Source organism: Eumetopias jubatus, unplaced genomic scaffold (assembly GCF_037043125.1).
Source record: "Eumetopias jubatus isolate StellerSeaLion01/CBP00866 unplaced genomic scaffold, mEumJub1_p1.0 scaffold_13, whole genome shotgun sequence".
NCBI classification, from domain to species: domain Eukaryota; kingdom Metazoa; phylum Chordata; class Mammalia; order Carnivora; family Otariidae; genus Eumetopias; species Eumetopias jubatus.
This window is the reverse complement of record NW_028274819.1, coordinates 44,642,768-44,655,056: the sequence shown is the minus strand read 5'-3', so window position 1 is coordinate 44,655,056 and position 12,289 is coordinate 44,642,768. Positions and strand designations below refer to the sequence as shown.

At 33.8% G+C, this 12,289-nt stretch overlaps 1 protein-coding gene across 2 annotated transcripts in view; it reads left to right on the top strand.

Moving 5' to 3' along the window:
* Positions 1–12,289, top strand: part of FAR1 (fatty acyl-CoA reductase 1) — a 111,561-nt gene that overhangs the window by 82,031 nt on the left and 17,241 nt on the right. For both annotated transcript variants that reach the window (XM_088017998.1, XM_028116768.2), the window contains exons 4-9: positions 5,060–5,239; positions 7,748–7,925; positions 8,987–9,031; positions 9,171–9,289; positions 10,449–10,516; positions 12,043–12,214. In XM_088017998.1, coding sequence (XP_087874124.1) covers positions 5,060–5,239; positions 7,748–7,925; positions 8,987–9,031; positions 9,171–9,289; positions 10,449–10,516; positions 12,043–12,214 — 762 coding nt within the window. The remainder of the gene's footprint in view (positions 1–5,059; positions 5,240–7,747; positions 7,926–8,986; positions 9,032–9,170; positions 9,290–10,448; positions 10,517–12,042; positions 12,215–12,289) is intronic.

The following is a 12,289-nucleotide window of genomic DNA, read 5'->3' as shown; positions in this document are numbered from 1 at the left end:
TTTAATAGTACTTTATAGTTTTCAGGGTAAATTTTCTCATTCATTATTTTATTCCATGCTAATGTTAACCACTGTACTATTGTGGGCAAGTCCATTTTATACTTGAGGAACCTGAGGCAGCACTGTGTGCTGGACAGGACATGAGCTTTGGAATTACATACCTTAGCTCTAACTTTGACTTTATCATTTATTATCTGGTGATAATGATTTATTTTTTAGTTGTTTCTATACAGCCATTATGTGTTCATGATTGAAAAGTGACAAAAGAATCTTAGTAGAGCTATAGTAGAATTTCACTTTCATAAAAGGTGTGTGTACATATATATGTATTTATATATATCTTTTGATACTTGGCACTTATTATCTTTGGATAGTGTGATAACAGGCAGGTTTTTAGTATTAAATAGTAATCTAACAGATATTTCTCCCCATAGTTCTAGCTTTCATTGTTTTTCATAACCAAAAGGAAATTCACACAGCCTTATGAAACTGTTTTCAAGAAAAAAAGGTATATATTTACCGGATAATTGTGGTATAGTCCTCATTAACTCAAAGGGGAAGTTAGATGCTTTTAAAGGGGAAATTGCTTTGCAAACAGACATTAATTAGGGTGAAACTCCTCAAAGTAACCTTTATGAGAATGACCAAAGTGCAGTCCTTTCAGGGAACCTTTTCTCTCTTTTCTCCTTGAGGTAAGCAAGTCTACCATTAATGAAAGGGAAATCTTTTCGCTATTCTTTCATCTTTTACTAGCGATCTCATAGTGCAAGGAAGATATATAGATGAATAATAAAATTTATTGCCTTGTCAAGGCATCTGTATTTACTGACCTAACCTGAGTCAATTACATTGAAATTATTGTTTCCTGTGAAGCAGTTTTAATGTATATTAATGTGTAAGTGGTGATATTGCAACATTAGATTTGGGCCGGAGATTCTAAAATAGTGTAGGTTGGCATGTAATAACTGCTTAAAAAACACTCTTTATAATCATTTTTAACTTTAACTGCCACAAATAAAAAATGGCACAAAGACTTTCTTGCCAGGGCAAAAAAATAATCCAGATTTTACTCCCAGCATTATACCCGATATTTTGTAAGAAACCAAGAAAAATTGCACACAGATCCTATCTATAGCAAAGCCCTTATAGTCTAACAAGGGAGATAGATTTGCTTAAATAACCGTAAAGTAGGACAGAAAGTAAGGAGTCACTAAAGAGCGTACATTAAGTGCTGTGAGAATTGAGAGGTGGTAGAGCTCATTTATTTTCAGATATGATGGTTTATGAATCTTGGGGTGGGAAAAAGTGGGTATCAAGATTAGGAATTGTAAAGAAATACTGACAAAAGATGAGGGGAGAGTGACGTTGAGGATAATGAAGGGAATTTCTTAAATATTTGATCCTGGGGTCTGTTGTTCCTAAGGTAATAAGGAAAGAAAGTGAAGATAGGACAGTGGGGTTGAAAGTAAAGGAGTGTCAAGAAACTAGAGACCATGATGAGGACAGAAAACAGGCTTACAAGGGGAATTGGAGGGGCAGATGGTGTGGTCTGGGGGAAATTCTTAGTATGAGATGTCAGAGATGCAGCAATTTGAATGTGAGAATATGTGAATATGAACATATGAATATGGGAGTAGGTGTTTGAAAGGAGTGGAAGTAAAGATGGATGATGAGAAAGGATTAAGAAGCTATTGAGTCTAAGGGCACCAACTCTCCCACTTCAGAATGCATTATGAATCTTAGGAATTCCTGGAAAATGTGTTAAAAAATGTAGAATTTTAGACTCTACCTGCAAAATTCAGACTCTCTGGTTTGGGGTAATACCCAGGAATCTTTATCTGTAGCGAGACCCCTGAGTATGATTTTAAATTATAAATGTCTGGGTCCCCTACCTTAAGATTGATTAATTGGTCCCGAGACATCTGTGTTTGTGTCTTCATTGAATTAAAAAAAAAAAAACCAGCAAGCAATAGTGATGAGATCTCATGTAGGAAGTATTTTCTCAGAAATGGGGAAGGGGAGAGAGATATCATAATGGCCTGCGGAAGTTATTTAAAATATAGTTTTCCAGGGGCACCTGGCTGGCTCAATTGGTAGAGCGTGTGACTCTTGATCTTGAGGGTAGACATTACATAAAAATATAAAATCTTTAAATATAAATATATATACATAATATATAAAACTATATAAATAAATAAATAAATATATATGTTACACATATATAGTTTTCCAGGCTTCGATTCAGACATTACAAAGTGCCTGAGGATGAGGTCCAACAGTCTACACTTTTAATAAGCTCTCAGGTATCTGTCATGCCAAGCATGAGCTCTCTGGTTTAAGGTCTTAGAAGTATTATCAACACAGATTTTGAACAATCCAGCATATCTGTACAAGACAGATGAACAAGAAGATTTATTAGGCAGTTCAAGTTGAGTTTTATTTTTTTTTTTGAAGTGTCTTCTATGTCTACGTTAATGATGGACCATAATTAACAAAAGATGTGTTCATTTTGCCCCCTCCTCCAAAAGCTAATGTTATTTAAGATGCGTTTATGGCTCCGTATAATCAAACCATGAAAATATTATTATTATTTTTTGCTTTCTAGTGATCTAACATGTCAGGGTCCCAGCCAGAATTTCAATGGAGTAGAAATTGTATGATGGTAAAATAGAGTGAGATTATTAGCCTTGCAGAGATACTGAGAGTTACTTATGTAAGTATATAAGGTGCCTTCAGGTTTGGGCTCTCAGGTACAGGGGTAGTAGACAAGGTACCAGGAGTGTTCTCTCTGAAGTTATTCCTTATTTTCAGTGACCCAGAAATTCTGTCACCATCCTCAGGAACCTGTAACAGAATATCCTTTGTGTACTGCTCCCAAAACCTTACTCTCCCTTGCTTCATTGTTTTACAAATGCAAAAGAAAATAGCATATTGCCTTACAGTCTAGTGGACTGTATCCTCTCTGTGAAATGTCTTTTTTGCTGGATTTCCATTTGAGCAGATTTTCCCCCCTCAGTTGAGATAAGGAAGAAAAAAGATACACTCGTGATTGTAAGACCTCAAACCAATTACTTCATTAAAAAAAAAATTCCTTCTAGTATGTTTTCATGAACCCTCGGATACTATTAAATTAAAAGAAAAAATAATGCACAGGATTTTTTTCTTTCATGAATTATTTTTTGTTCTTGGTGACCCAGAACTTGTTGTCCTGTCCTCAGGAACCTGTAACAGAATATTTTCTGTATACTTCTCCCAAAACAGTACCCTCCCCATCCCTGTTGTTTTGCAAATGCGAATAGATATCAAAGCACTGCTTTATAGTCAAGTGGACCAGATTCTATCAGTGACATATCCTAGCCTTTTAAAAGATTAATTGGATTTTTTTCTTCTTAAATACTGAAAAATGTAAGAATTTTGGAAAGTACCTAAAACTACTGTGATTTTTTAAAACATTCCCTTGTGGTCTATCTTTGAACATACATTGTTTTATGTAAAAATGTAAACAGAATTTCTGATTTTACTTAGGGAAACAATTTCCACATTTCTAATTTTTTTCATAGTTAAAATTTTTGTGATGTGATGGTGATACACCATAATTTATGTATAATGTTCACTAGGTATAGCAAATTTAGGGAATTTTCATTTTTTTCTTTGAAAAATTACAGTTAGAACAAGTTTTTCCTTTGAGTTAATTTCAATAGGTTAACTAGATTAGTAATTATATAATTTCTGTACTTCCTGGTACTTTGTCTTAATCTCTTTTGAATCCGTTATATCAGTGTAGTCACCAACAGTGTATTACTTTGCCAGTTTTATCACAGTATTACTGGTGTTGAGTATATCAACTTTTTTTGTTCAAATAACAAGTAAGAACTACCCACCATCTCATTACCTTTAGTAATATTTATTGAATGCCTGTTTTAGTGCCTTTTTAGGAATGAATAATGCTAAATACTTGCAAGCTCTTTATTTCGTTTAATTTTATACAAATCCTAGTAGGTAGACTGTATTATAGTTCCCATTTACAGGTGAGGAAATTGAGGCCTGAGTGTGTGACTAACTATGCAAGGTCACTGAGTGCTAGCTGGTAGGTAGGCTAAGTCAGAATTTGAACCCAGGTCTTACTCCCAGAGTCTTGTTCTTAATCCTGCTTTACTTTATAATGTGTGTATTTTAAAAATATTCTTGCAGATTTCCCGTGTTTTTACAGTTGTTGTATAATTATTTTAAATGACTATTCTTTCATTGTGATAAAATACCTGCTTTGTTAAAGTTTATTCATTTCATTCATAGTGAATATTTAGGCTCTCTAGGCTTTTGCTATTACTAGGTAAGGCTTTATTGATTATTTTTCTGCATATATTTGCATTTGTGAAATTATTTACCTTGGATAAATTTCAAGGAGAGAATAATATATAGATCATTTTTGAGACTTGCATATGCCTCTTGTGGCAAAATGTACCTGTTTTATTATAAAACCCCTTTAAGTCTTGTAAGCTAGTCTTTAAAAAAGTGTTTGGATTAATTGCTACACAGAGAAATGAACATATTCTTACTTGATTATATGTTAATATAACTTAATGTTTCTGAGTTTTCTTTGACTGTTTTACCCTTATTGGTGACTCTGCCTTAGCATTTTAAAGTTACTTAACCATTCTGATTACTTCTTTGTAATTCCATATCATGAAACAGTATACTTTTAAAAATCAAGGTGCAAGAGAAGTCTAACATGACTTCAAAATGTATGTATAAAAGCCAAAGACCGAAGCTATCTGTGTTTATTTCTGGGTAATTTAAAAATTTTAATTTTTTTTTTTAATCCTAGTGTGAGGCTTCTTTTATAATCAGAAAATCTTTCTTTTTAAATGCAACTGATACAATGGATGTACTTTATATTGAAATAAGATATACAAGATCAGACCTAAGGGACCAGTTGTAAAGAAACAAAAATCTGTCTCTCTAATGGAAATAAAAATATTTTAGCAGGTAAAATAAGTGACTTTCTAATTTTTCACTGGGAAAGCTTTCCAATTTTTCATTGTCACTTTTTCTTTTATAGAGATGCTGTTCAGTTAAATGTGATTGCTACACGCCAGCTTATTCTCCTTGCACAACAAATGAAGAACCTGGAAGTATTCATGCATGTATCAACAGCATATGCCTACTGCAATCGAAAGCATATTGATGAAGTAGTCTACCCACCTCCTGTGGATCCCAAGAAGCTGATTGATTCTTTAGAGTATGTTTGTTTTAGATTTATACACATTGGATTTGATCCCAAAACTCTGGACCCAAGGTTATCTATTTATGTGTATCTCTTGGTCTAATTTCAGTTTTTCTCTCTCTCTCTCTTTTCACCTACACATATGTATACATTTATCTCTTCCTTACTCAACCAGTTATTGCATATCTTACTGTGTTCTTATTGTGTAGATTTATATCTGAATGACGGTTGGTGAAGTCAAGGAGGATCTTTCACATTTGACCAGGTGTGAGGGTTGGAGGAAGGTCTCTGAACAGCTCATCCATGATATTAGGGCCTCTGTTTTCCAGGGAGTTAATCTAGCAACTATGAGAAGTGCTTGATACCCATGGAGACTAATGACTTGCCTATTCATTAGCAGGGTTCTAATTGATTAAAAAATTATCCTTTTTCCCCCCAAATGGAGTGTATCTGTATAGAGAGGCCTTAAATTATTAGAGGATCAGTCTCATTCCTTTAAATGATACTCCTAGTGTTATTGTTTATTATCTTTCTGAGGACTAGGATCCTGTCACCAATTATTATTTGAGAAATATTTGTGAGTATTTGATGGATATGGCATAAGTGAAGTCGGCAGGGTCAAGATTTCATTTGCTTCAGGCTGTACTTTCTCATCAAGTGAAACAAACAGAATCAGAGCAAAAACAAAAAGAAGGGTCTTTTCTTTAATGGGTAGAATTATAGAAAATTCCCATCTCCATCATATCTGAACATTTGTTAATCCTCCGATATTAGCCCTGTGGACTTTTTCCTAATTTATTCTTCTCTGTTTCCCTTAGGTTTCCTTTCTTCCCAGAGATCCTATCCACTTTCAGCTCTGTTTACTGTCCCCTGCTTTCTCAAATTATTTTTTCCTAAGGGTGCTAGAGAGCGTTCATTGTTTCTCCAAGTTTTCTACCTATAAGCATATATAAATCTTTTTCTTTATGGCTTTCCTGCTGATGAGTATGAGGAAGCAGACAGATTATAAGAAGATAAATAAGAATGGGAGTTTACCAAGACATTATAATTCCGTTTCTGTTTTTTGACTGCATTTCTTAGATGGTCCCAAATATTTACCTCCTTGTCCCCATAGGTCAGTAGTTAGAAGTGTTTAATATCTCTGGGAAAAGTTGAATGCAGAAGCTAATGAAGCTTTTTACTTTTTCTCTTTTTAGCAGTTGGTATATCCAAACATCTAAGTTGCTGAGAAAGCACTCGTAACCTTCTAATTCTGTATCTCTTTTCTTTGCTTACAAAGAAATCAGCTAACAGATAATTTTAGGGTAACTCGTAGATTGGCTCTGTAAACTCACTCCCAGTGATGAGGCTTTCTGGCTAACATCTCCTTGATTTAGCCAGTTCATAGTTTTTGCTGTTGTTTTAATGTAGCAACTGTTCCATTTTTCAAGACTCATCTCCACTATGGAATTTTTCCTAAGTTGAGTAGCAACCTCCCTTCAGTTTTGTTAGATTCTTTTTTTTTCCATGCACAAAAAGTACTTCTACATGCAGAAGAAAACTTACCTTGATAATCTCTGTTTTATGCTTCCTCATCAGTTAGTATGGGCATCTTTAGAGTATGCCATTATACTGAGTAGATAAGTCTGTATAACATCATAGATAGTAAGGAAGAGTATCTGAAAACAGGTACATAACATAGTGGAATTGGAAATGTAGAATTGGAAAGACCATGGATATCACCTAGTATATCACCCTCCTTTTACAGATGATCAGAGACATATTCGTTAATCCCCCAATATTAGCCCTGTGGACTTTTTCCTACTTTATTCTTCTCTGTTTCCCTTTTCTTCAGAGACACTGAGAGAATTGGAGGAATTTTGTGACTTCATAGTAGGTTGCTAATTGAATTTTTATAGCATGGTTCAGTTTATTTTTATCATTTACCTTAGTATTTGTTAGTCTTGCTAGTGAGATCATAACAGTTTTTAGTGCTTTACATGAACTACTTAGATCCCTAGACCTTTTATATTAATTGTAAATGTATGTTCATTGCAAATGTTTGTAATTAACATATGGTGCTGTTATGGTGGTAATATACAAGTCTGTAATTCCTAATCTGAAATCCTTGGGGCTAGATATATTTTGGAATTTCTTTGGACGTCAGAAAGGAAATATCTATATACTCTGTAATATGAAGTAATTTCACCTAGATCCGGGATAGCACCCCTGATCAAACACATATGAAGTGTATGAATATTTACCTTAAGTGGTCTTTTTTAAAAGGCCATAAATCAGTTCAGATCAGTTATTGCTGTCTACCATATTATTTATGAAAGAACTCTTGGCTTTCAGACCTTTTGGGATATAGAAATTGTATATAAGAGATGTGGACTTGTAGTTGATGTTTAATGAAAGTAAGATTCACTTTTTTTTTTTTTTTTTTTTTAGTAAAAGTCAAATCATTTGAGTCAGAGCAACAGATACGTTTGAATATGCAAAGTTACTGAAAATACTTTTGCATGCAATTTCTTTGCTAACCAGGTGGATGGATGATGGCCTAGTAAATGATATCACACCGAAGTTGATAGGAGACAGACCTAATACATACATATACACAAAAGCATTGGCAGAATATGTTGTACAACAAGAAGGAGCAAAGCTAAATGTGGCAATTGTAAGGCCATCGATTGTTGGTGCCAGTTGGAAAGAACCTTTTCCAGTAAGTTGTGAGAAATCTTTGTAAATAATGGAATTAAGAATTTTAAGTCTTGCCTTTGTATAAAAAGAGTTGGCAGTTGTTTGATACAAGAGCAGGTGTTATTTACTGTACATGGCTTACTATGGCAAAATTGTTCTCATTCATAGAAAGAGATACTTTCGTTGGTACTTTTTTGTAATGTAATGCTGCGTATATAGAAATGCAGATAAACATTTTCCAAATCTTAACTGAAAGTTAAATTCAGTCAAAGGCTGCAATGTTGTCTGGAGTCAAAGTAGACATTGCGTTATACGTTTTCTTTGTGACTGACAAGATATTGGACTCTGACACATCAGCATTTGCTGACTTTTAAAATTATTTACTGATTAGTTTCCCTTGTGGAGGTGAAAGAAATAGAGCTAAGAATATTCAGGATCTTATTTTATTTCATTTGCTTTTTTGTTCCAAAAAGAGGCAAGCCTTCCAAGGGGTAAACTCTTCCTTGTATAGATCACAAGCTAAGAAAGGCATAAGAGATTTCTATGATAATTTGCTATAGAAAAGCAGGCCATTATGGTATTTTTGAATCCCTGGAACAAGGGAAAACAGATATAAACTAACATGAATTGATTTACAAAAAACCTAGGTCTCTATTATGATAGTAAGTGGTATCTCTTGTTGCTTTGACAAATGTTGTCTTTTCTTCTGTTTTATTCAATTATATTGAGGAGTTCCCATTTCCCCCTAATCTCAGGATGCTGCTTCAGTAAATAGCACAAAATCAAACTTGAGCAGGTTTAATTTAGCTAAAATATTTGACAGGTATAAACTCCTTTTTAGTGATTTCTCTTTGTAGAGAGTTAATGGAAGAGTAGGTAACCCTTTGAAAATGACTTAATTTCACCGTTTGCAATATCAGGAGAAGACTGCTTCTGTTACAGAAGGAGAGAAGTATTCTGGTCTGAATCTTATCTTTTTTAGTTTTTAGAAGAAAACTGCTAAGTATATATATGGGGTTGTAGATTTCAAATCTCTAGTTTTATAATATTTCTAAGCTCCCCCTATTTTTAATTTTTTATTAGGGATGGATTGATAACTTTAATGGACCAAGTGGTCTCTTTATTGCGGTAAGTAAACCTTTTGACTTATTTAGCATTCTGCATATTTTTCTGTTTTCAGGATATCTTTATATGTATATGTGTATGTGTGTATATATATGCACTCTGGCTTATATATCTTAAGGTGTTGTTTTTAATTTCAACAAAGGCAGGGAAAGGAATTCTTCGAACAATGCGTGCCTCCAACAGTGCCCTTGCAGATCTTGTTCCTGTAGATGTAGTTGTCAACACGAGTCTTGCGGCAGCGTGGTATTCCGGAGTTAATAGGTATATGAGGTGACAATGTCGCTTGTTAAATAAATAGTAACTGTGAAGGGAAAACAGAGCTAATGGCTGATGTTAATTAATCCCTCAGTACTGATAATTTCCATACCAATACATACAGGTATTATCATTTCCAATTGCAAGAATTGATTTAATCATAGGTAATATAGCAAGTAGTCCCATCAGTTGTAATTAAGAATTGACATTAATTTTCATATATTATCTATAGGACGGACAAGTTCATTTGGGATTAAGAATGAGAAAAACCCAAAACCCTGGTGCTTTTTTAATCCAAACTAAAACTTGGTATAAACTCAACATATAAAAAACTGAAATTTTCAGAGACTGGCTTACATATATCAAACATGGCACACTAGGGTAGCTTTAAAGATTTATTTATTTATTTGAGAGAGAGAGAGAGAGAGAGAGAGAGAGCAAGAACACAAGCAGGAAGGAGGGGCAGAGGAAGGGGAGGGGAGCAGAAGCCCCCCCCCGCCTGAGCAGGGAGCCTGATGGGCTCGATTCCAGGACCCTGGGATCATGACCTGAGCTGAAGGCAGATACTTTCAGCTGCCCCACAGCTGAGCCACCCAGTTGCCCCACTAGAGCACCTTTAATTGACTTAGGCCTCTTTGTAAAAGGGAGTAGTAGCATTTACAGGTAACTCTTAAATTTTAAGCTTTTCAATAACATTTTTTTCCCCTAATCAATAAACTGCCCTTATTTTTTAAGTCAGCATTTTATATCCTAAAAAAGGATGTGATTATATGAGTATATTGTTTCTGGTAAAAGGGAACTCAGTCCATAATTTTTAAACTAGAGCCTCTGGAAATGAAAAGAAGATAGGAAGAGCTGAGGTTGTTTGTCATTGTTGTTTTCCTTACATTTAAAAACAGATACTCCTGCTATTATAAGGAAGAAAAATATGAAAAGAGAAAAATATTTATTTTTTTATAATAATTTTTTTGGTGGGGGGGAAGGGTAGTTGTAAATAGTCCTTCAGACACAAAGATGAATTGTTTAAGGCTAATTTTTAAAAATAATCAGTGTAGAAGAGGTACCCATCATCCTTACTTCTTCCCACTTGAATATTGTATAAGATTTAGATTGGATAAGTTTGGCCTCTTTTTGTATTTCATTGCTTTGATCTTTGTCTTTGCAGACCAAGAAACATCATGGTGTATAATTGCACAACAGGCAGCACTAATCCTTTCCACTGGGGTGAAGTTGGTATGATTTTACCTGTGTTTTTGAATGTTAGAATAAATCTTAACTTAAAATACTCACTGAGTTTTTATGTTAGAATATACCCACAAGGCATTAAAAAGCCACTGAGTTACCAATTTATTATTTTAAGTGCCATATTAGAATATCTATACCTATACTGCCTTGTGGTCCTTAGCAGTATTTCATAAATTAAAAAACATCCTGCAGTATATTCCCTCCTTGGCCCACCCTTTTCTGACTGTACTAATTTTCTGCTGCTGTCTGCAGCATCCTTAACAGATAAATGCCCATGATGAGGAAAGAGTGATTTTTTTTTTTCCCTCCCTCATGGTACTCTCAGGCCTGATGTTTTCTATCCAAAGGCAGTATCACTTCCAACTACAGGAGTTGTTATATTACAGAAGCCAGCTAGCTCCTAGCTACCTACCTAGCCAGCTACCCCAAGAGTAATAAATTAAGGAGTTAGCAAGGAGGATACGTTTTGCCAGAGTATTTTCTATTACATTTATTAATTTATTGAAGTTCACAAATTCACAGGAATATGTGTGCTATATTGCTTGTTCTAAATTAGGATTAATAGAACTTAAAGCCTACTGAAATTGAATAATTTTTAAGTTATTTATGTTTTCAAATTTAAAGTAAGGTATATCGATGGCATTGATTTAGTAATAGGTCTTATTTTACCTCTCATTGAACAATTTTGTTACCCTTACAGAACAGTTTTGATTTTAAAGTAAATCTTTATATCATTTGTCCTGGGGTTTTTCTGTGCCATTTTTATTTCAATTTAAAGATTGACCATTATAACATGTAAGAAAAAAATCCAGTCTAAGGGTGATTTTAATTTTATGATAAGTATTTAAATAGTATTCTAAGAATTTTAAAACACTGAAATGAGTTAGGTTTTTTGTAATCTCTCATAGTGTTGTAAAGTTTAGTAAAAATCAAGTTGAACATTATTTTTAAGTGGATTTCTCTATACATTTCCATTAAAGTATTAACATAGATAATAGATTTGATTTTGTCGGTATTGTGTTGCCTAAATAAATTACAGCAGAAGTTAATTTTGGGTTGTTTTAAGCTTGTTGATGTATGTTAATTTGAGCAACTTAATTATTTATAAGCAAAGGATGATGATTTTCCTTTTCTTTTTTAAGTAAGTATACAGTAATAAGAATCTGGAAAGAGGAACAGAAAGAAAGAAGCTATCGTGAGAGGTGAAATATAGAAAGTGACATTGTAAACTGACATAGGTAAAACATTAAAAGGATTTTTAAGAGTGAATTGTAACAAAAATTCATTCATCTAATTAAAATTCATAAATAGTGACAGTTCTAAAACCACTCAAGTTCAGCAGTCTAATATTCATATTCTCTTAGCTACTATCAAGAGTAGAAAAGTTTGTTTTTTAATTGAGTGAACTCTGACATCTTCGGTAAAATATTTTGCTTTGTAAAAACATGATTTTTTTTTTCAAAACTTCATTACATGGTTATTATCAAAGCTGTTACACAACTTTTCTTCCTCAGAATACCATGTAATTTCCACTTTCAAGAGGAATCCTCTCGAACAGGCCTTCAGACGGCCCAATGTAAATCTAACCTCCAATCACCTTTTATATCATTACTGGATTGCTGTAAGCCATAAGGCCCCAGCATTCCTGTATGATATCTACCTCAGGATGACTGGAAGAAGCCCAAGGTAATGCTGACTAGCTCTGTCTTATCTGTTCCTCTGACTGTTAAACAACCCATGCTTACACTAAAATGCATATTC